The 21,936-nt window shown below is 48.3% G+C and overlaps 2 protein-coding genes across 7 annotated transcripts; one reads left to right on the top strand and one right to left on the bottom strand.

The window, feature by feature from the left end:
- Positions 1-9,684: 9,684 nt before the first annotated feature.
- On the top strand, positions 9,685-11,523 carry Camp (cathelicidin antimicrobial peptide). Its single transcript, XM_032910715.1, has 4 exons — positions 9,685-9,917; positions 10,423-10,530; positions 10,672-10,743; positions 11,321-11,523. Exons 1-4 carry the CDS (start codon positions 9,720-9,722, stop codon positions 11,468-11,470), a joined length of 528 nt encoding a protein of 175 aa, XP_032766606.1. The 5' UTR covers positions 9,685-9,719; the 3' UTR covers positions 11,471-11,523.
- A 3,160-nt stretch (positions 11,524-14,683) lies between these two features.
- Positions 14,684-20,514, bottom strand: Nme6 (NME/NM23 nucleoside diphosphate kinase 6). Of its 6 annotated transcripts, none has more exons than XM_032910939.1 (6): positions 20,464-20,514; positions 19,997-20,096; positions 17,489-17,591; positions 16,016-16,055; positions 15,533-15,693; positions 14,684-15,149 (listed from the first exon to the last, which is right to left on the bottom strand). In XM_032910939.1, exons 3-6 carry the CDS (start codon positions 17,544-17,546, stop codon positions 14,983-14,985), a joined length of 426 nt encoding a protein of 141 aa, XP_032766830.1. In that variant the 5' UTR covers positions 17,547-17,591; positions 19,997-20,096; positions 20,464-20,514; the 3' UTR covers positions 14,684-14,982. The 6 variants fall into 6 exon arrangements, with proteins under 6 accessions (XP_032766830.1, XP_032766828.1, XP_032766829.1 ...); XM_032910937.1 differs by having other exon boundaries at positions 20,375-20,502; XM_032910938.1 differs by having other exon boundaries at positions 20,380-20,500.
- Positions 20,515-21,936: the final 1,422 nt, after the last annotated feature.

Below are 21,936 nucleotides of genomic sequence, written 5' to 3'. Positions count from 1 at the left end.
CAAAAAGCAGTGGGTTTATAAAGGTCTCCAAGGAGCCATTACCCTTCTTCTGTCTTCCTTGGGAAAGACAGAGGCTTAAATTTTGGAGTGATGAGATGGGTTAGTCCCTTGGAACCTTTTCTCTTCCGAGATTGAGGTCTTTTCCTCTAGACCGAGGGAGGCCAGCAGAGGGCGCTCGTCCCCCGCTGGCAAGTACTCCGGTCAAGAATTGAGTTACTGTTTGAAAAGACATCTGTGGTTAGAAGGCCTGAGTTGAAAGCTAAATGCATGCATGTATGGAAAAGAAACGTCCCTCGGCTCCTGGGATCTGAGTCCAGATCTCATCTCATGGAGAGACATGCTCAGGGCTAGGAAGCCCACAGCTATGTCGTTAATTTCCACTGGCCGTTCATCTTACATAGCAGCCCTTTGACAGCTGTTTGTCTCAGTTTTGCCCAAGTCCACCCATTCAAGGTGCTAGCAAGAGAGAGCATGTAGCGTGCATGCTCCTTAGAAGTCTGCATGCGGGGCCTGGAGAGATGGCTCAGTGGTTAAGAGCACTGACTGCTCTCCCAGAGGTCCCGAGTTCAAATCCCAGCAACCACATGGTGGTTCACAACCATCTGTAATGGGATCTAATGCCCTCTTCCGGTGTGTCTGAAGACAGCTACAGTGTACTTATATATAATAGATAAATAAAAATTTAGAAGTCTACATGAAAAGGTAGTCCGAATATAGTATGCTGCCTTGTTGATCCTCAGTGTCCCCCATCCACCTAGTATGGAGGTTGTGACACTATATTCTCATATCCTACTGCAAAGCTAGTGTCCAGCAGTGAACATTCTGGGAGACGTGATGAGGTCTGTGTTGGTGAAGGGGGAGGGCAGTGAATGGAGGCCGCCTGCGACAGGGAGCCGTCCATGTAGGTAACTAAAGGAAGACTCTTATTTCCGGGTCTCTTCGTTCCTTTTCTTTCCTTCCTTTGGCTTCTCTTCCCTTCTCTTCTGTTTCCTCTTCTATTTTCTCCTCTTCCCTGCTTTCCTCATGCATTACCAAAGCAGGATCTCACTGTGTAGATGAGGCTAGCTTCCCGTTCATGTGCTCATGACTGTGGCTCCTGAGTACTGAGATTACAGGTGTCAGTAGCCGCATCCACTAAGGGCTGGGTTTTCTCAACCTTCTGGGCTTCTCCTAACAGCCGCAGGTCCTGGAAGCACTCCGCCTAGCCTGTACTTGGGCTAGCTCCCTGCTCGGAGGTGCACTTAGAAGGAGGGAAGTATGTGGTAGGGGCAAGGAGGAGCTGAAGATATGGAAATTGGGCTCCGTGGTGTCTTCATGGTGCCCTTGCCTTTCTCAATCCTTGGGCCTTCGTAGGTGATATGGTTTCCTGAGGCTCCATCCTATTCCCCCATCCTCCTCTCTTTCTTCATCTGCCCATAGCTGTTTGACAAATCTGTTTGACAAATCTTCACCTAAGGCATTTTGTGGGAGGGATGGGGGTGGGGCATGGGAAGGTGGGGTTGGGGGTGTCAGTGTCCATGACCTGTCCCTTTGTATTATTTTTTTTAAATAATTTACTTAATTTTATTTTAGGTATAAAGGTGTCAGATCCCCTAGAACTGGAGTTGTAGACACTCGGGAGCTGCCAGGCTGGGGATTTGAACTCAGGACCTCTGGAAGAGTAGTCAGTGCTCTTAACCAATGAGCCATCTCTCCAGCCCCCTTTTCTTTTCATCTTCTTCCCTTTCCCTTTGTATTCTTGAGCAGCGTCTTCCTCGGAAGGAATTGAGGGAGGGGCCCTTTGCCTCATGTCTTTTAGGCGTGTTCTCTGGGAAGGGGCAGATTTAAGACAATCAGGGCTAATCAGAGGAAAACAGTTCCCCCTTCTGTAGCAGTTCCTCAAGCTCTCTGATGAGCTGTGTACTGAGAGGCTGAGGAACAGAAGTGAGGTTGACAGAAATCCCTGGGCTTTGCACAGAGAATCCTGATGCATGGAGCACGGTCTGAGAAGATCCTGCTCCACCCAATATGGCCCCTGTTCATATCATGGAGTTACAAAGCAGTGTGGACTCGGGGCTAGTCTCAGCTTGGTGTTTGTACGTGTGTGTGTGTGTGTGTGTGTGTGTGTGTGTGTGTGTGTGTGTGTGTGTGTGAGAGAGAGAGAGAGAGAGAGAGAGAGAGAGAGAGAGAGAGAGACTACCTTCAGGAGCCAGTTCTCTCCTTTCAGTGCAGGCTGTCAGGCTTGGCAGCAAGCACCATGTCACCAGCTCTCCGACTCCATGTGAGTCTCCTTTGACCAGGTTATGTGGCCTGGGAACAGATGGCTGCATCTTAATTATGGCTGAGGGCTGGCTGAGCATTGACATTTGCCTGGGTTCTGTCAGGATTGATGCTAACCTGAGAGACCATGCAGGCATTCCTGTCCCCAGGGAATAGATAGCCATTCGGGGGACTCTAAGGCTTCCCAAGGCCTATCCCCCTTTCCTACCTCACATCACACCCAGCCTTCCTCATTCCAAAGGACAGCAGACATCCACTGAGGGAGTGAAGACCCAGAAGGAAGGCCCAGGCCTGTGACTTGCACATGCTTTGAGCATCGGTTAAGACCCAGTTTTAGGCATCTCTCAGGGTGCAGGTCTGGGGACGTTGGTGGCTACCTGGTCTTTGAGGCTAGGACTGTCTGGACTGGTTTCATCAGCCAGGACTGGGTAGCAGAAGACAGCAATGGTGTTCATTCCCACTAATGGCCGCACTCAGTGTGTGCAGTTCTTGGGATTAAACCCATGGCTTACTGTGCTTGCAATCTGCCAACTGAGCCTCTGGCCCTCAAAAGGAAAAAATATGTTTCTCCTTCCTCCTCCTCCTCCTCCTCCTCCTCCTCCTCCTCCTCCTCCTCCCTCCTCCTCCTCCCCTCCCCTCCCCTCCTCCTCCCCTCTTCTTCCTCCCCTCCTCTCCTCCTCCTTTCTTTTCTTTTTTCCTCCCCCCTCCCCTTTTCCTCCCCTCCTCCCCCCTTCTTCCTCCCCCCCCCTTCCTCCTCTTTTTCTTCTTCTTCCTTCTCCCCTCCTATTCCTCCTCTTCCTCCTCCTTCTTCAATATTGAGTCTCACTATGTAGCCCTGGCTATGAACTCACTTATGTAGACCAGCCTGGCCTTGAATTCACAGAGATCTGCCTGCCTCTGCCTTCCAAGCACTGGGATTAAAGATATGGGCCACTACACCTGGCCCCCCAGATATTTTCCTTTACTGATTTTTTTTCATTTTTTTAACAACACAATATTTTAATACATTCTTTTTTGAAAAAGGGTTTCTCTGTGTAGCTCTGGATGATGTTCTGGATCTTGCTCTGTAGACCAGACTAGCCTCAAACTCACAGAGATCCCCCTGCCTCTGCCTCCCAAGTGCTGTGATCAAAGGTGTGCCCCACCGCTACCCAGCAACAATACATTTTGACCATGTTTTACTTCTTCACTTCCTGTCAGATCCTCCTCATCTCTCTCTCTCTGTTTTCCTTCCTTTCTTTCTCAGAGTCCTGCCTGCCTCTGCCTCCTGAGTGCTGGGATGTGTGTCATTACTTCTCAGGTCTTCCCAGTGACTTTAGATTGTCTCAAAGTGACAATTAAAATTAACCATCATTATTCTTTCTTTAAAAAAAAAGATTTATTTATTTTAGTTATGAGTACATTGTTGCTATCTTCAGACACACTAGAAGAGGGCATCAGATCTCTCCAGCTCAACCATCATAATTCTATAATTGCATTTTGTATTTAAGCTAGCCCTGAATTCTCATCGCTAGAGTCTCATGCCTTTTTTTTTTTTTTTCCTTTTTTTTTTTTTTTTTCCCCGGAGCTGGGGACCGAACCCAGGGCCTTGTGCTTGCTAGGCAAGCGCTCTACCACGGAGCTAAATCCCCAACCCGTCTCATGCCTTTCTTAAGGACACCATCTAGTTTATTGTTTTGTTTCATTAAGACAGTCTCACCTTGGGGTTGGGGATTTAGCTCAGTGGTAGTGCGCTTGCCTAGCAAGCCCAACCCCCTGGCTTCGGTCCCCAGATCTGAAAAAAAAAAAAAAAAAAATTTAAAAGTATTCCTTTCAAAAAAACAAGAACTAGCAGTGCAGGCTTCTGTCACCATGCCCAGCTCTGAAATCTCCAGGGGGAGGATCGGGCTTTAACCCAAGAAAGGAGGGGAAAAACCGGGAATTGGGGATTTAGCTCAGGGTAGGGCGCTTGCCTAAAAAAAAAGGCCCTGGGTTCGGGCCCCAGCCCCAAAAAAAAAAAAAAAAAAAAAAAAAAAAAAACCCAGGGGCTGGAGAGATGGCTCAGTGGTTAACAGCACCAACTGCTCTTCCAGAGGTCCTGAGTTCAAATCCTAGCAACCACATGGTGGCTTACAACCATCTGTAATGGGGATCTGATGCCCTCTTCTGGTGTGTCTGAAGACAGCTACAGTGTACCCACATACATAAAATAAATAAATCTTAAAAGAGAGAGAGAGAATGAAAAACTGGTGATTTTTACTTTTCAGGGATGTTTCTACCCAGCTCAGGTCCAGCTACAAAGAAAAACACTAAAGCCCGGCTAATGCTGCAGTCCAGTTATGCCCTTCCACCCCACTTCTGCTAAGCTGTCCTCACCCACCAGAGTGTAGAGATCAGTAACAGCCAAGCTTGCCTGTAAGGCCACGCAAGTGATAAGCTTTAAAATGAGCAGTCACTATGTACAGAGTCCTGGTTGGGAGTTGTTTCTAGATCTGTGCCAGGGCCCAGATAGGGAAGGTACATGCTTCTCAGATCAGATTTCTGGTTTTGTTTATTCGTTTTGCAAAAGGCTTCTTATAGGTCAGGCCCTGAGCTAGCCGTTGTTAGCTGAGGACGACCTTGAATTTCGGATCTTCTGTGTCCACCTCCCCAGTGCTGGGATTACAGCCACAGTGTCTGGCTCCAGACCATTGCTCCTATTGGTCCAGTTGCATAAAGAAGCCCCTAGGTGAGTAAGGTACCTCTCAGGATGTTTGTGAGAGGGCTCCCAGAAAGGAGTAACTGAGGAGGGAAGCCCTATACTGTGCTAGCCTGCAGGCTGAGGGTCAGGGCTAGGGAGACGGCTCAGAAGCTAAGCATTCTTCTCGCCCAGGTTGAGGAGCTGAAATAGGTCCCTGGAGCCCACATGGTGGAAGGAAAGAACTGACAAGTTGTCCTCAGCCCTCCATAGAGTTCCATATACACCTCTGCACCCACACACACACACACACACACACACACACACACACACCCACACACACACACACACACACATACCCACACACACACACACCACCCACACACACACACACACACACACACACACACACACACACACACACACACACACACACACCCACACACACACCCACACACACACACACACACACACACACACACACACACACACACACACACACACACACACACACACACACACACACACCACACACACACACACCCACACACACACACACACACACACACACCCACACACACCCACACACACCCACACACACACACCCACACACACACACACAACACACACACACACACCCACACACACACACACACACACACACACACACACACACACACACACACACACACACACACACACACACACACACACACACACACACACACACACACACACACACACACACACACACACACACACACACACACACACACACACACACACACACACACACACACACACACACACACACACACACACACACACACACACACACACACACCCCAAAGGAAGGAAGCAAATGTGTAGGTGTTCTCTATGCCCCCCAGACTCCCCCCAAGTCTCTCTCCCTCTCCACCCCCAACCCCTGCTCCCTGGCTGCCCTGAAGGGAGCTGCTCTCTGCCATGCCTTCCCCACAAGATGGGCTGAAAACACGAGCAAAGCAAATCTTTCCTTTCTTCAGACTTTTTCCTCAGTCATTTTGTGATGGTGTCAAAAGGAGAGAGAAAGAGAGAGAGAGAGAGAGAGAGAGAGAGAGAGAGAGAGAGAGAGACCAACATGGAAGTCTGAAAGCCTTAAGGAGTTTGAAGGAACCAGTCAAACAATCAAACAATACTGGGCTTCATGTCCTTGGATTGTCCCTTTCTCTGCCTCTATAATGGGCCTGATGTGCAAGGCCTGCTTGACCAAGAGGTCACTGGGGCAATACCTGCACCGTGAAACCAGGTTGCACAGGGCCCACTTCTCCTTCCTCCTCCTGGGCCTGAGTGTGCCAATCAGCAGCATTCGCCTAAGCTGCCATGTCCAAAGTGTCCTGTCTAAGTCCTGTCTAAGTCCACAGCATCTGAGAGCAAGAGTTACTTCAGGCCTCAAGGCACATGGCCGGTCTGCTGAGGAGCTGGGACCAGAGTCTGAGCCTCCTCCATTGCTTTGGCCCACCCGCTCTCCAGGCTGTGTTCTGTACATTTTAGCACACCCTGTACATAGGAGAGTAAGTGACTGTCAATTCTAAAGCACGGACAGCGCATCTTTACAGACCATACAAAGAGTCTTAACGCTCCAGATAACTGCTTCTCTGGCACTTGTAGTTCACTGTAAATTTAAAATCACATTAATTTGAATGCATGTGTGTGTGTGTGTGTGTGTGTGTGTGTGTGTCTCCCCATGTGTCCATGAGTGCTATGATGTAAGTGTGGAGGTCAGAGGATGACTTTTGGAAGTTGTTTCTCTCTTTCTGTCAGGATCTCAGGGATTGGACTCTCACCATTAGGCTTGGGAAGAAGCATCTTTACCTGCTGAGGCCTCTGGCTGGCCTTGTGATTTTTTTTAAACGTTTATGGGTGTTTCGCCTGTATGCATGTATATCTGTGCACCATGTATGTCAGTGCACCATGCATATACACTGCCATGGAAAGAGGTCAGTCGGTCCGCTGGAACTTGAGTTAGACACAGTGGTGAGCTGCCATGTGGGTACTGAAAGCTGAACCTGAGACCTCTGGAAGAGCAGTCAGTGCCTTAACTGCTCTCCAGCCCCCTGCGATTGATTGATTGATTGATTGACTGATTGATTGATTGATTGATTGATTTTTAAACATTTTATAGGATAGGACTGGAGAGGTGACTCAGCAGTTAAGAGTGCATACCGCGGGGTTGGGGATTTAGCTCAGTGGTAGAGCGCTTGCCTAGCTAGCACAAGGCCCTGGGTTCGGTCCCCAGCTCCGGGGGAAAAAAAAAAAAAAAAGAGTGCAGACCGCTCTTGCAGAGGACCCGGATCAGTTTCCAGTCCCCACATAGCAGATCACAGCTGTCTGTAACTCCAGTTCCAGGGAACTTGATTCCCTCCCCTATAGGCATTAGGTACACATGCATGCATGTGAGTTCGAGAGCATGTGTGTGTGTGTGTGTGTGTGTGTGTGTGTGTGTGTGTGTGTGTGTGTATGGTAACAAATACTCATACACATAAAAATAAATAAATTTTTGAAAATTTTTATTAGTTTTATTTTACGTACATGGGTAGCCATGCCTTCGATGATGGTTGTGGAAATAAAAAGACAAATTACTTTCAGGAGTTAGTGCTCTCTCCTGCCACCTGGGTACAGGGATTGAACCCAGATAATAAGACATAGACACAAGCACCTTTACCTACCTGCTGAGTCATTGGGCCAGACTATTATACTTAGTATAATTGTAGGGTACAAAGTAACTGTTTTGGTTGACACATCTATTCATCTCTTAAACTGTTTTTTAGATGAAAGAAGTATGCTTATTATTGCATGTTTTTTTCACTTATAAACTTTATTATAAAAAACTTGAAAAAAAACTGGTAGTTTTTTAAACTTAAGAAAGAAAACTGTCAAATGAATAATGCTCTAGTTTGCTTTTCTGTTGCTGTAATAAATACCATGACCATGGGCAATTGGAGAGGAAAGTTTATTTCATTTTCTAATTAATCCCCTACCACAGAAGGAACTCAAGGCAGAAGCAGGAAGCAGAGTCCACAGAGGAAGGATGTTCATTGGTTACTCCCAAGCTCAAGTTCAGCCACCTTTCTTATGAGGCCCAGGCCCACCTGCCCAGGGATGGCACTGCCCTTGGTGGGCCAGGCGCTTGTACACTACCTGGCAATCAATACAACGGCTCACAGACCATCCTGAGGGTCCCATTTTCCAGAGCTTTCAGGTTAATGACACAACGATCCAGGACAATTCATAATTTTTTAAAGGTACTAAGTTCAATTCCCAGCACCCACATGGTGGCTCACAACCATCTGTAATGGGATCCAACGCCCTCTTCTGGTGTGTCCTCTGGAAGAGGTCCTGAGCCATCACTCCAGCCCCCAAGCCCATTTCTTCTGGGGTGTGGTTTGAAATAGGGTTCCTCCTGGTAGTCCAGTAAGGCTTTGAGTTCATAGTAGTCTTCCTGTCTCGGGCTCCCAGGAGATCATATAATAGGCACGCACGTTGACCATGCCTGCATTAATAGGAACCACGAACTCAGGGATTCAGATCACGTAACACCAATGCGTTGTACCTTATGTTCTGAGAGGTGCTATGCCTAGGAGGACTGGACTCCAAGGGACAGAATTGGCCCAAGATGCAACCCTCAAGCTCTGATGTTAAGAAAACAGCCCTTGGAGGAGACATGGGGCAAGAGGCAAAGCAAGGGTGACAGGGCAGGGACAGTTCCAGGGGGCAGAGGAGTAATCGAAGCTTTCGTGCACTAAAACAAAGTTTGAGGGTAGTCACTGGATCCAGAAAAGCCTGGTCACCATGCAGGGGCTTTAAGTGTAAGAGCAAGTAGAAATACTGACTCCGTCAGTGTAGGTGGCCTGTTGTGGGCTTTGGCTAAAGGCCACATCTAGGGCTGGGGATTTAGCTCAGTGGTAGAGCGCTTACCTAGGAAGCGCAAGGCCCTGGGTTCGGTCCCCAGCTCCAGGGGGGGGGAGACCACATCTACAGGAGGATAGGGACATTTTATCTTGATAAAGGTAGCTGAGAAGGATCCAGGAGAAGATGTGGTCATGCTGCTGGACCAGGCGATGTGCCTAGAAAGCCATGGTTGGTACCATGGATGCCTTCGTGCTTCCATGATGAACCAGAGCCCCAGGTTCAAGTCCCAGCACCGCATAAACTGTTCCCGTTGGTACAGGGTGGTTATCACATCACTTAGGAAATGGCAGTGCTTGGTTACCCATCTCTACCTCCCCTTGGCCCTGTCCTTCCAGTCCCTTCAGTGGTTCTGAGGGTCAGACCCAGAGAACAAGCTGTTATGGCCTTGAATGGCACAGGCAACTCCTCCCTTGGGAGAGTGGTGGATTTCTGGGTGGGTTGGCCACTGTCACTTACTCAAATGTCCACAGAGAGTCAGACAGTGAACACTAAATCTAGGCTCATTCTTAAGGAATAGACAGACTCAGGACAGACACTGGCTGTCTTCCTTTCTTGGGGTTTTTACCCTACTGAGCAATACTGGACATGACAGTCCCCCTGGGGCCCAGGAGAACCAAGGCCATGTCAGGAAGATGGGGAAATTGTTTCTTCATTTGGCATGCTAGCTGACTTCACTCACTGCCCAGAGTCTCATGAGGCAACTCCGGTCTGAAGCAAGCCCTCGCCCACACGCACCCTGGCAGGCAGCCAGGGGCAGGGTGAGCCAGGAAGGCTTCTGTTTGCGACTTTGCATCAGGTTCAGGATGAGAATAAATGAGGCTCTCGTGGCCTGGAGGAGGCAGTCTTGGGAACCATGCATCCCCACGAGGACATCCCTTCCCTGTGGCGCTCACTGTCACTGCTATTGCTCCTGGGCCTTGGGTTGCCTCTAGCCGTTTCCCAGACCCTCAGCTACAGGGAGGCTGTACTCCGTGCTGTGGATGACTTCAACCAGCAGTCTTTGGACACCAATCTCTACCGTCTCCTGGACCTGGATTCTGAGCCCCAAGGGGTGAGGCAGAGGAAGAGCCAAGTTCTAATCCAAGGCACTCCTTCCTTTAGTGTGATTATTTTTTTCCCCAGGAGACTCCATAAATCTGTGTCTCCTTCCAGACTGCTAGCTTCCAGCCTTGAAATACCTGCTGTGGTACAAGACGCCTGGGACTTCCATTCCATTGGCCCCAGGGATTGGTTTCCATATCCAATGAGGGACTCTACCCAGCTTCGAGGTCCCTAAAGGCGTTCCTGAACGTCTAGGAAGACCCTGGTTTCCCTCTCCTTTTCCAGAAGAGGAGCTGTACTGCATTACAGCTGCCTGAGGGCTGTTCCCATTCACTGTGTGTAGAGGGAGGAAGGGGAGACTCATTTTCTCTTCCCTCTGTACCCCAGCACTAGATCCCGTCTCGGCACCCAGCACGTAGTGCTGGAAGGCCATGCTGTTGGTGAGCGTCAAGAAACTGATCCTTGAAGTTGAGAATGGACCTGAGACTGGTCTCCCTGCTTTCTCCCCTGACCAGGATGAGGACCCAGATACTCCCAAGTACGTGAGGTTCCGAGTGAAGGAGACTGTCTGTACCAAGGCGTCACAGCAGCTACCTGAGCAATGTGCCTTCAAGGAACAGGGGGTAAGGCAGAGGGCAGAGGGTGCGGGGTGGGGTGCCTCTTGAGGATCTAGTCAAGGAGGCCCAAGGGACTATTTCCATCCAGTGCACTAGGGTTTAAGGGTTTAATGAATTCTAGTGTGAACATGGGCTTTCTCTTCTAAGGTAGTGAAGCAGTGTATGGGGACAGTCACCCTGAACCGGGCTGCAGAGTCTTTTGACATCAGCTGTGATGCGGTGAGTGGGATGCAGGGGATGGAGAGGGGATGGAACATGGGTTATCCTTTGGACCAGTTAGTTCCTATTCCTACCCAGAGCAGAAGAGAGAGCTCCCCTTCATCCCCTTGGCTCCTCCCTTGAGCCTGAACTTCATGACTGGTTCTGTCATCCCTTAGTGACTCTCAAAGTTTGGCTCTTACTTGGGAGGCAGAGGCGGGAGGATCCCTATGAGCTCTAGGCCAGCCTTATCTATATAATGAGTTCCAGGCTAGATATGACTATATAAGGAACTTGTTAGGGATGCAGATTCTTAGACCTCACTAAGACTGACAGGACTCCAGGGTGAGGAATTTTTTCACCTGGGTTTTAACACACCCTATCGGACATTCTGAGTCCTGCTAAAGCTCAGAATGCTCTCTCAGACCCTTGGGGGCCCCTTGCTACTCTCAGGCCCCAGGCTCTCGTCTTTCACTGGGGTTAAGGATCCAACCGCACATCCAAAGGCTCGTGGAATATCTCAGAAGTGTGGTGGGGAAGGATCTTGGGTAGCCCTGGGACCAGCCCCATAAGGATCCCATTTCTTCCTGGTACACAGCCTGGTATACAGCCTTTCCGGTTCAAGAAAATTTCCCGGCTAGCTGGACTCCTCCGAAAAGGTGGAGAGAAGTTTGGTGAAAAGCTTAGGAAAATCGGCCAGAAAATTAAGGATTTTTTCCAGAAACTTGCACCTGAAATAGAGCAGTAGGCCTGCCTTGGCCTGGTTTTGGATTCCCAAAATAATAAACTTGGTAAAAGAAACTTCTCTCAATGGCTTTTGTATTTCTTTTAGTTTTTAATTGCGAAGGCTTTCTGAGCACATGTGCGTGCTATCATTTTATGTGCTCTGTGTGTGTGTGTGTGTGTGTGTGAGAGAGAGAGAGAGAGAGACAGAGAGACAGAGACAGACAGAGAGAGAGAGAGAGAGAGAGAGGAAGGTCGCTGGTGTATGTAAGACAGCAGGACAAGGGGTCCACTTACAAAAAAGATTTATAGCTGGGCAATGGCAATAATCATCTTTAAACCCAGCACTTGGGAGTCAAAGGCAGGTGGATCTCTGTGAGTTTTAGGCCAGCCTGGTCTACAAAGCAAGTTCCAAGATAGCCAAGGGTACATGGAAAAAAAACCTGTCTTGAAAAACAAACAAACAAACAAAAATTTATTAGCTGGGTAGTGATGGTACACACCTTTAATACTAGCACTTGTCAGAAGCAGATGGAGCTCTGGGTTCAAGGCCAGGCTAGTCTACGGTGAGCTCCAGGACAGCCAGAGCCAACTAGAGAAAACCTGTCTTGAAAATCTATATATATGTGTGTGTGTGTGTGTGTGTGTGTGTGTGTGTGTGTGTGTGTGTGTGTGTGTGGTGTTTGCACACACACACATGCTGCTCCCTGCAGAGGCTAGAAGATAAGTCAGATACCCCGGAACTAGAGTTAGAGGCAAAGGCAGTTGTGAATTGCCAGATGTAGGTGCTGGGAACTAAACCCAGGGTCTTCTGCAAGAACAGCAGGTGCTCTTAACCACTGATCCATCTCTTCAGCCCCTAAACATCCATTTATTGCTTACCTATGTCTTCGACCTAACATCTGTGTGACTGTCAGGTAAAATATCTTTAGGAATGGTGGTGGTGGTGGACACTTTTAGTCCCAGCACTCGAGAGGCAGAGATAGGCAGATCTCTGAGTCCTTATGGCTCTCAAGTCCCCTTGGCCACTTGAAAACCTGAGTGGTCTCAGAGGTTACTTTAGGTCTGCGGCTCTAGTCACAGACTCCACACTTCCCTGGGTCTGAAGTTTTGTGTGCTGTTTCTAGAAGGCTCATAGAATCCACAGGTGACCATGGTTTTGACTCCACCTGGTCGCCTTGGGGCAAGTGTCCAGCCCCACCTGCAGTCCTGTTGGCATACAGCCAAGCTGGGATGATTTCTGCAACTCTTCCCATAGTCAACACCAGGAACCACCAGAGCTAAACTTCATGCAAATAGTCATCTAGGAAAGAGTCACAGAAAACATTATCCAGGGCAAGCTCAGAAAAAAGAGGAAGCCAAGACAACCACACCCCAACAGAAAAATTCAACACAAAAGACATGACACAAACCATCACCTATGGCCTGGTACCAATCAAACCACTCCCTATAAGGCAGCTTGGTTCTTGACTAAGGGTCTTATCCTCAGAGTGTTGTCAGAAAGCTCTTTCAAGGTCTGTCTTCATTGGGCACACTCTGAATCCAATTGTTTTGATTTTGGTCCCTGTATCTGGCTGGCTGGAACTTCATTTGAATTGGCCTGATCCCATTTGCGCTCTAACCTGCCTTCTTCATGTTTCAGTGTAAATTCATCGTTTGAATCTGCTTCTAACTGGACAATCCGATGTGGTCTTTCCTTTATCTTGTTTCATGTGGTGGTGTTGTTATTGATGTTCACATATTTATTCTGAAGAACAGTTTTAAATTGTTCTAATCTCAAGTTTTAAATTGCATTTATTTATTTGCTAGGGGGTGTGCATAACTGTGTCTGCAATGACTACTTCCAAATAGACTCGATTCTGAAATATTTGGAATTAGGAATTCAACTGATGAACTGGGGTATGGAGTACGGTTTAGGCCACAAGTGTTGTGAAGTTACATCTCTGGGATACTGGCCTGGAATAGCTTGTATCAACTAGGAATTTGGGCTGGGGGCTGTACATGCGTGTTGAAATGGGATGGTGTAGAACAGTGGGTTTGATGTTAGATGTAGATCTTAGCTTTTAGTAGTGAGCTCAGATTTTTTTTTTTTCATTCAATTTTATCTCTTTTGGAATTCTTTTTTTTTTTTTTTTTTTTTTTTTTAAAGATTTATTTATTTATTATATTTAAGTACACTGTAGCTGTCTTCAGATACACCAGAAGAGGGCATCGGATCTCTTTACAGATGGCTGTGAGCCACCATGTGGTTGCTGGGAATTGAACTCATGACCTCTGGAAGAGCAGCGGGTGCTTCTGAGCCATCTCTCCAGCCCTGGAATTCTTTTGAAATGCCTTGGACACACTGAATATTTTAAACTTCACAGCATTTGTGTAATTTCTTTTTTCTTTAAATTTTGTTTTTCTTGGAGATTTTATGTACTGTGAGCTCAGATCGTATGCCTGCATGTATTGCTTGGTAGATGGCTTTAGTCGTGAATTTGCACCTCAGATACGGACGTCAGGCCTTAGAGCTGATAGAACCGCCATCCTTCAGTCTGTGTGTTCAAAGCCAGCCTTTGAGCACACGGAATCCTTTACCTTCAGAGTGTTAGCATAAAAGGCATGTGCCACCACATCCCAGAATCTTTATTCTCTAACTCAGACAACAGCAAAAGCTTCATGAGCTGCGATATGGGCCTGCCCTCTGGGCACCCGAAACACTGTGTCGAGCGGCTCAGGACAACCGGCCATTATTGATCCACCCAATGAACGCAGCAGCGCAGTGAGTCTGGGTGAAAGCAGCAGAAGCAGTCAGCTGACAGATACACAGGAATAATCCCCTGGTGATGTTTTAGACTGTAGACATCCACTGTAATGCCACAAAGCATTAACGGTCGTGTTGATATAGTGGAGACATAACCACCTTTGGTACTTATGGGAAATCAGAAATCCTGCCCCATGACCCGTCTCATTAAAACACACCTTCACCAGGCAGAGGCACAGAGGCGCCCTGGATCAAAGAGGGGCCTCTTCCCAGGCCACAGCCCTGTGCTTAGGTACACAGCATGGTTTGAGTCCACACTGAACTTGGTGAGTGAGTGCATGTCTGTGCTACATAATCAACAGCTGAGAGAGCCTTGCACGAGTCTCTCTTCAGTTAGCATGGATCAGTGGCCTGGCTTCGGGGTGGATGCAAGGGCTCCAATGAGGGGCAGAGGGAAAGTCTGATGGGAATACCACCAGCCTGGGGCATTCAGTAGCATGAAGTTTATTAAGGAAGCCAGGTGGATGCTGGTTACACAGGCAGGCACTGCGTTTTCCTGACTGGTCAACAGGCAGGCTCTTTCTCAAGGACGGAGGCATCACCTCCTTCCTGAACCTCCGTGAATACTCCTAGAAGAGGTAGATAGATCTGGGCTGCCGCAGCAGAACTGTGGTCTGCTAGACCTTCCGGCAGGTGGTGGGGTCCATCAGAGACAGTGTCTTCAGACCGCGTTCCTGACCCTAAGAGAAAGGCTGCACACTGCACAGTCCTCAGGGACCGACAGGGCTTTACTAAGCTGGTTTGGGGCCTCCTGTTTCAGCTGCGCAGTGGATGCCTTCCTCTGGGCTGTAGTGCACAGGACCACAGCGCAGCTGGGGCTCCTCCTCCTCGTACCAGCGCTGTTCACTGAAGTCCGGGAAGAAGGCTGCGATCTCTCTGCTGGCGGAAACCACAGAGTCTATGAGGGGAGGAGAGGTAGAGATGGATTACTTAGGAGGTTGAGACAAGAGGACTGCAAGATTGGGACCACGGCTCAGAAAATAAGACAAATGAGAGAAGGGGCTATCACAGGGAATGTAGGGTGGAGGTTAGAAGGGGCTATCACAGGGAATGTACGGTGGAGGTTAGCAAGACGCAGTCACAGTCAGGCTCAGAAACCTGAGTCCGGGGTATATAAAGAAAGCTCATAGGCCACATGGCTGAGACAGTACACAGAGCCAGAAATATATGGGACAAAGCTCGAAGGAGGGAGCCGGGCTGCCGCCCTCTCCACGTGGCTTCTTCACCTGCCCCAAGCCACCCTTCCCCACCTGTGGCTGTGGATGAGAGGTTTAGACTCACCTGAGCCATGGGTGGTATTTCGGGTGTCAGTGAGGCCCAAACTCCCACGAATTGAATCTGGAGCTATATGGCGTGCTCGAAACACTCTGGTGGGTCCCATCAGTGTCCTCCAAAGTTGGATGGCATCTTTGTGGGCAAGGATGTAGGCTCGGATTGGCCCACTGAGAACAAAGGGAGGGATGTGACCACCTAGTCTAGGACATGTTTGTGAGCACGGCGAGAATAGAAGTGAACTGTACGAGAGTTCCTGTCCCCTTCTAGTGAGCACTGGGGCTGATGTGTGAGAAGTGATCAGCAGGCCGGCTAGGCAGCGTTCAACAGTGCTGGTCTGGTAACCACAGAACAGGTGCCCACCGGGTCACTGCCGTGCAGTTTCTTTAGGCTTGACAGTGATTACATCTTTAACAAGTGGTAAGTGAAACTCCTAGGGAAGAGGAGGTGTCTCTTAGCATGTAAAGATATTAGGACCCAAATTAGAAGTACCTTGTCATGAACTCCACCAGCCGCTGATAGAAAAAACGACCTGCAAAGAGAGAGAACCTTCATAAAGACCCTGGGGCCCAAGAGGAAGGTCTCACTTCTCACTCCCTGTAATGCCACACCATTCAGTTCACAGAGAAACAACAAGGACCTTGGAGCCTGACATTTCTGAGTGTGGAATTAGACTGCCACTCAGTCTGTATGGTTTTGACTGAATCTTTATCTTCTCCAACATGTCTTCCCAATTTTGTGTCCTGAAGATATAACATCAACTCACTATGATTTGGGAAAATTTTTACCTTTCTTCTTTTTTTTTTTTGGTTCTTTTTTTCGGAGCTGGGGATCGAACCCAGGGCCTTGCGCTTCCTAGGCAAGCGCTCTACCACTGAGCTAAATCCCCAACCCCAATTTTTACCTTTCTATATGTGTGTGTGTGTGTGGGGGGGAGTGTCTCTATATAACCCTAGCTGGCATGGAACTCAGGGATTCACCTGCTGTACATCTTTTCTGAAAAAAACAAAACAAAACAAACAAACAAACAAAAAATCCAAAGCAAAACTGTTTTCCTATGTTGTGCATACCTTTAACCTTGGCATTTAAGAGGCAGAGTTCTGTGAGTTTGAGGTTAGCCTGGTCTACAGAGCCGAGTTCCAAGGCTATACAGTGAGACCCTGTCTCAAAAAAACCAAACTGTTGGGCTGTGATGGCATAAGCCTTAAATCCCAACACTTGGGAGGCAGAGGCAGGTGGATCTCTGTGAGTTCGATGCCAGCCTGGTCTACAGAGTAAGTTTCAGGACAGCCAAGGTCATACAGAGAAACTCCATCTCAAAAAAACCAAAAGGGAAAGAAACAACACTCCTTTTTGTTTAAAATTGATGAAGGATGGGTTTATGGAATACGCTGCCCGCAAAGCACAGTGGGGTAGCGCCTAGGATACCGCCTGCCAGCTCCTTTTCTAAGTTAGAGAAAATCAAGTGAAATACGAGGCATAAGGAAGCACTCGACAGGAGGAACGTCCACCCGGTGTTGCCTACTGATATGACCAGGACATGATATTACACTTCTGATGGACGCTACAGGAAATGTCTTTTAGGAGTAGAAAGTTCTGATTATAACGAGAAGTCTGTGTGAAACAAACAAGAGTCAGGGAGGTGGCCGGGCCGTCACTCATTACAGGCATGAGGACCAGAGCTGGAGTCCCAGAACACACACACATGCCAGGCATGGGGCACACATTGGCAAAAAAGAGCTTGAGGCAGGTGGATGCTTGGGGCTCAGGAACCAGCCAGCCTAGTCTATGTGTCAGGTTCTAGGCCAGAGATGGGACCCTGGTTGGGGGACAAAAAGCCTGTGACTTGACAGCTGTCCTTTCCCCTGTACATGCACACAGACACACAGGCACATATATACCTCATGCACACACCACCCACACGCACCCACATGTCTACACCGTAATGCAGACTACCGGCCTTACCTTCATGCTCTCGGTAAAACCTCCGGCAGTCCTCCGGCTTCCACAGCAATTCTCTCATTCGTACAATGAGGAACTTGTTGCTGAGAATCTGCTGATGAACAGCCTGGAGAACCAACCATCCCAGAGATGAAAATCAATCAGGACTCACGCTGTCTAGAAGGATCAGTTAAGGGTCTGTCCACTGAAGAGTAATACGGCCTAGATGTTGAGTACACTGCCACCCAAGCTCATGTGTTAAGGGCAGCCGATGGATGGGTTGGGGATTTAGCTCAGGGGTAGGGCGCTTGCCTAGCAAACGCAAGGCCCTGGGTTCGGTCCCCAGCTCCGGAGAAAAAAAAAAAAAAAAAGAAAGAAAGATGATTCTGCTTTAGCTAAAAGGGAGGTTCACCTGCTTGGATTAAATCGTCACATGAAGGGCCAGCAAGATGGTTCAGTAAAGGCTCTTGCTGTTAACCCACTATCTGGGTCCCCATGGTCAGTCTCAGGCCTTTATACACTGAGCAGTCAAGCCCATGCACCTAGGTTTTCAACCTCAGCGTCTGACACATGACTGAAGTGTTTGTTGCCACAAGAGGTCCTGTGTCACCTGAAACAGTGCAGTGGACGCTTCAGGTTCATCCTTACCTCCAGAATCAGTGGGTGGGCAACTGCATCAGGCTTGATCAGGGCAAGCGTGAGTTGGAGAGTCTGAGGACTTCGCAGGATGGAGGTCATCTCAGCTGCCATCGGAGAGTTGGATTAAGGACTACACAGCACTGAGCTCTCAGCACCTTCTACCCTGGCACCAGGTAGCCCTGCAAGCCCAGCAGGGCTTCCACCCAACACTCACAGAGCTGTACCGCGAGGCTGTACGACACTCATTCACTTGACTATTTGCACTGGGGAGATGGGAGAGGGCACACTCAGATTACCCTGTGACACACACATTCTGTTTACACAAGTATAAGGGCACCAGGGAGTTCTTCATTGAGGAGAAATGTAAGTTGAACGCTGCCACCTGACTTTCTTTGTTTTTTTTCTTTTGATTTACTTATTTATTTATTTACTTATTTATTTATTATGAGCACACTATAGCTGTCTTCAGACACACCAGAAGAGGGCATCAGATCTCATTACGGATGGTTATGAGCCATGTGGTTGCTGGGAATTGAACTCAGGACCTTTGGAGGAGCAGTCAGTGCTCTTAACCACTGAGCCATCTCTCCAGCCCCTCTCTCGTGTTTTAAATAAGGTTTATGATGTCTGCTCTTGAACAGCCTAACCATAAGACAACAATGACTGTCTCTAATTTTTTTCCCCTGGTTTTTTGAGACAGGGTTTCTCAATGTAGCCCTGGCTGTCCTAGAACTCACTCTGTACACCAGGCTGGCCTTGTACTCAGATCTGCCTGCCTCTGCCTCCCTTGAGCACTAGGATTAAAGGCCTGGGCCACGGCCACCTGGCTTGACTGCTTCTACTTGTAAGGCCCTATCCTCTAGCTGCCTCCTCGCCACTGTAGAATTGGAAAAATAGTAAAAAAGGCTTCATGGCCACCCATCTCTTCCCTAGCATTCTATGTAATTGTACGTACTTACCATTTGTATGTTACGTATTTGTCTATGTGTTCGTTTACAAATACAGAGAAGGTGCCCAGGGCCACACACTGGGCACAGTCAGGTAACATTCTCATTATATAAGCCTGGATATAGCTTAGCAGTCATGGTAGTGTACCAGGGCAAGACCAAAACAAAGAAACTATGCTAACATTTCTTCTCAGGTCTTCTTCACAGCTTACTGCTGGATGTTCCATTCTAACTCTGTAGCCAAGCCCAACCTAACCAGGAACAGCACTACCCACTTGACCTAATAATGTTCTAGATGGTCACACAGCGCTGTGGCCAACTGTACATGGGCATGTCCTTGAGACCTCTAGTTCCTCTACACTACTACCAAGTTCTAAAAATCTCACCTATACAAATTTGTAAGAACAAAAAGTCCACGCAAGTCTTTTCCTTATAACTACCATTTCTCCTTTGTCCTGGACTTCTGTGACACCCTCCTCCATGATTTGTAGGCTTTTACTCTTGCCACTCTCTAAATCTGTTCGAAAGTACATCACAGCTACCAGGATGATAGCTAATCATATTGTCCCCTCCTTAACCCTCTAAAGGATATTCTGATTTTCGAAGACAAAGGTCCTGGCACAGTCTCCCAGACGCTAACCTGCTCTTTTGGGTACTTCTGTCCCTGGGCACTTCTCTCGGTTCATGTGGGGCACCTCACCTCTTTTGCTCCAGTTTCATTGGCTTTTTTAGTTCCACGCCTTTCTGGCCTGACACTCTTTGTGTAGGAAGTGTTCGAATCCCCATGTGTTCCACTCCCTGCTCTTCTCCTAGTCGACCATTTGTGTTCAGCTCGCTTCTACAGTGAGGCTGTCTCAATGCTTCCTTCGATTACATATTCCTTATTAAAGGACAGCTTTATGAAAGCAGATGTTCGTTTGGCTCACGCTGGGTGTCTAGTACGTACCTGGCTTTCCACAGAATTTAGCTGGATCAATCAGTGCAAGAGCCTGATCCAGCCATTCCAGGGCCAGGCTGCCAAGGGGTCTCCAGGGAAGACAGGCGACCTGTAGAGAGGGTGTGGTTTCAGTTAGGTTAGGGCTGTCTTAGCTATTGGTTTACAAGAAAACGCTGTCAAGAAACTGGCTCGACTTAAAGGTCACCCTATCAGACATTTACATACTTTACAAGTTGCTGGCCAACTGAAGAAGCCACTTTTTTTAGCGCCCACGCTGGTCACGTGGCTGAGGGCCCCTCAACTCCACTTCTGCTTCACTTCTGCAGCCACGCCTCCTACTCCCCACCCCAATCCCAAGGTCTTGGCTCCCATATACTAGGACACAACCGTACAACCGGGGCTCCTCTTCTACGGGCCAAAGCCCACCCCAGACTCAGCTATTCTGGCTCCAATGCAGGCCCGGGTTCTGGGTTGACCTAGTACTCCCGCCAATCCTCCTGGCCACCAGGCACTGAGCTAGATAGCCCGTGGGCCCTTTGGGGTCCTTCAGGCACGCGGCCGGGCAGCCCTCCGGGTCCTACAGCCTAGCCCCGCACTCCTGGTGTTAGAGGGCTCGGCTGCACCGCTGACAGTTTGTTCACACAAGCTATCTTACAAAAGAAAGTCCATTTATTTTTTTTTTAAAAGACTTTAAAGTTTTTGAAAATGTTATGTGTGAGCTTATTCTGCCTGCATATATGTGTCCCACGTGTATTCCTTGTGCCTATGGAGCCAGGAGAGGGCGCTGGATCCTCTGGAACTAGAGTTAAAGATGGCTGTAAGCTTATTAGACATGGGTATTGGGGATTTAACCCAGGTTCTCGGGAAGAGCAGTCAGTGCCGTGCTCTTAACCACTGAGCCATCTCTCTAGTGTGAAAATCCATCTTTTTATGTTGTACTGCCTGTAATGTATGTCTGTGTGCAGCGTGTGTGTGTGTGTACCTGGTGCCAGTACGGGTCAGAGGGGCTGTCAGCTGGAGCTGCAGTTACTGATGTTTTTGAGCCACCACTGGGGTTCTGGTATCGACCCAACTCCTCTGCAAGATCAGTGAGTGCTCTTTGGTTCTTTTTTTTTTTTTTTTTTTCCGGAGCTGGGGACCGAACCCAGGGTCTTGCGCTTCCTAGGCAAGCACTCTACCACTGAGCTAAATCCCCAACCCCCAGTGAGTGCTCTTAAACACTGAACCATCTCTCCAATATGAAAGTTCATTTCTTGTCTGTCTGTCTGTCGGTCTTGCTGGTAAAGGCATGAGTCTTCCTGTTTTCACGGGATGAGAATAACCTTACCATATGCCTCTAGTCAGGCATCTTGTTTTAATCTTACTTCCCAGGCAGGCCAAGCCCAGTTTTACTTTCTATAGTTCATCCTCATTAACATACCTCTGGAGTATAAGAGACCTCCCATTAGCTCAGTGTTTCTTCTACCTATGTGGCTTCTGCATGCACATACGGCACACACAGTGGAAGACCAGTTGCGTGATTTACATTTGTTTCAACCCTTCTCAACAACAAGCCAGCATAATCAATTATAGATGTTAAGGAGGATGCGAAACTTTATTTGGAACTAGTGTTAAGAACTAATGAACTGATGGGCGGTAGTATCACATATTGTTAATCACAGCACTCCAGAGGCAGGGGCAGGTGGATCTCTGTGAGTTCGAGGCCAGCTTGGTGTACAGTTTGAGTTCCGGGTCGGCCAGAGCTACATAATGAGACCCTGTCTAAATAAACACCCTCCACCTTCCCCCTAGCAAAAAACCAACAAAAAGGAATAGCTGGTAGGCGGAGGTCAAATAGGGCTACTGATAATCTAAGGAGCTACTAGAAACTGTTGCTTAATGCAGCAACCAAATATGCCTGCTTTCTAATTCTGTTACTTCAGTACTGTATTCGTCAGGGTTCTCTGGAG

Source organism: Rattus rattus, chromosome 8 (genome assembly GCF_011064425.1).
Source record: "Rattus rattus isolate New Zealand chromosome 8, Rrattus_CSIRO_v1, whole genome shotgun sequence".
Classification (NCBI taxonomy): domain Eukaryota; kingdom Metazoa; phylum Chordata; class Mammalia; order Rodentia; family Muridae; genus Rattus; species Rattus rattus.
This window is presented reverse-complemented; position numbering and strand designations above follow the sequence as displayed.

Excerpts from the sequence above, each read along its gene's own strand:
- Camp (XM_032910715.1), top strand. The coding sequence starts at position 9,720 with ATGCATCCCCACGAGGACATCCCTTCCCTGTGGCGCTCACTGTCACTG. Across the intron at positions 9,918-10,422 it reads TGGATTCTGAGCCCCAAGGG|GATGAGGACCCAGATACTCC; the intron begins GTGAGGCAGAGG and ends TCCCCTGACCAG. Across the intron at positions 10,531-10,671 it reads GTGCCTTCAAGGAACAGGGG|GTAGTGAAGCAGTGTATGGG; the intron begins GTAAGGCAGAGG and ends TTCTCTTCTAAG.
- Nme6 (XM_032910936.1), bottom strand. The coding sequence starts at position 18,214 with ATGGCAGCTGAGATGACCTCCATCCTGCGAAGTCCTCAGACTCTCCAA. Across the intron at positions 15,694-16,015 it reads CTGGTGGAGTTCATGACAAG|TGGGCCAATCCGAGCCTACA; the intron begins GTACTTCTAATT and ends CTTTGTTCTCAG. Across the intron at positions 15,150-15,532 it reads AAATACCACCCATGGCTCAG|ACTCTGTGGTTTCCGCCAGC; the intron begins GTGAGTCTAAAC and ends CTCCCCTCATAG.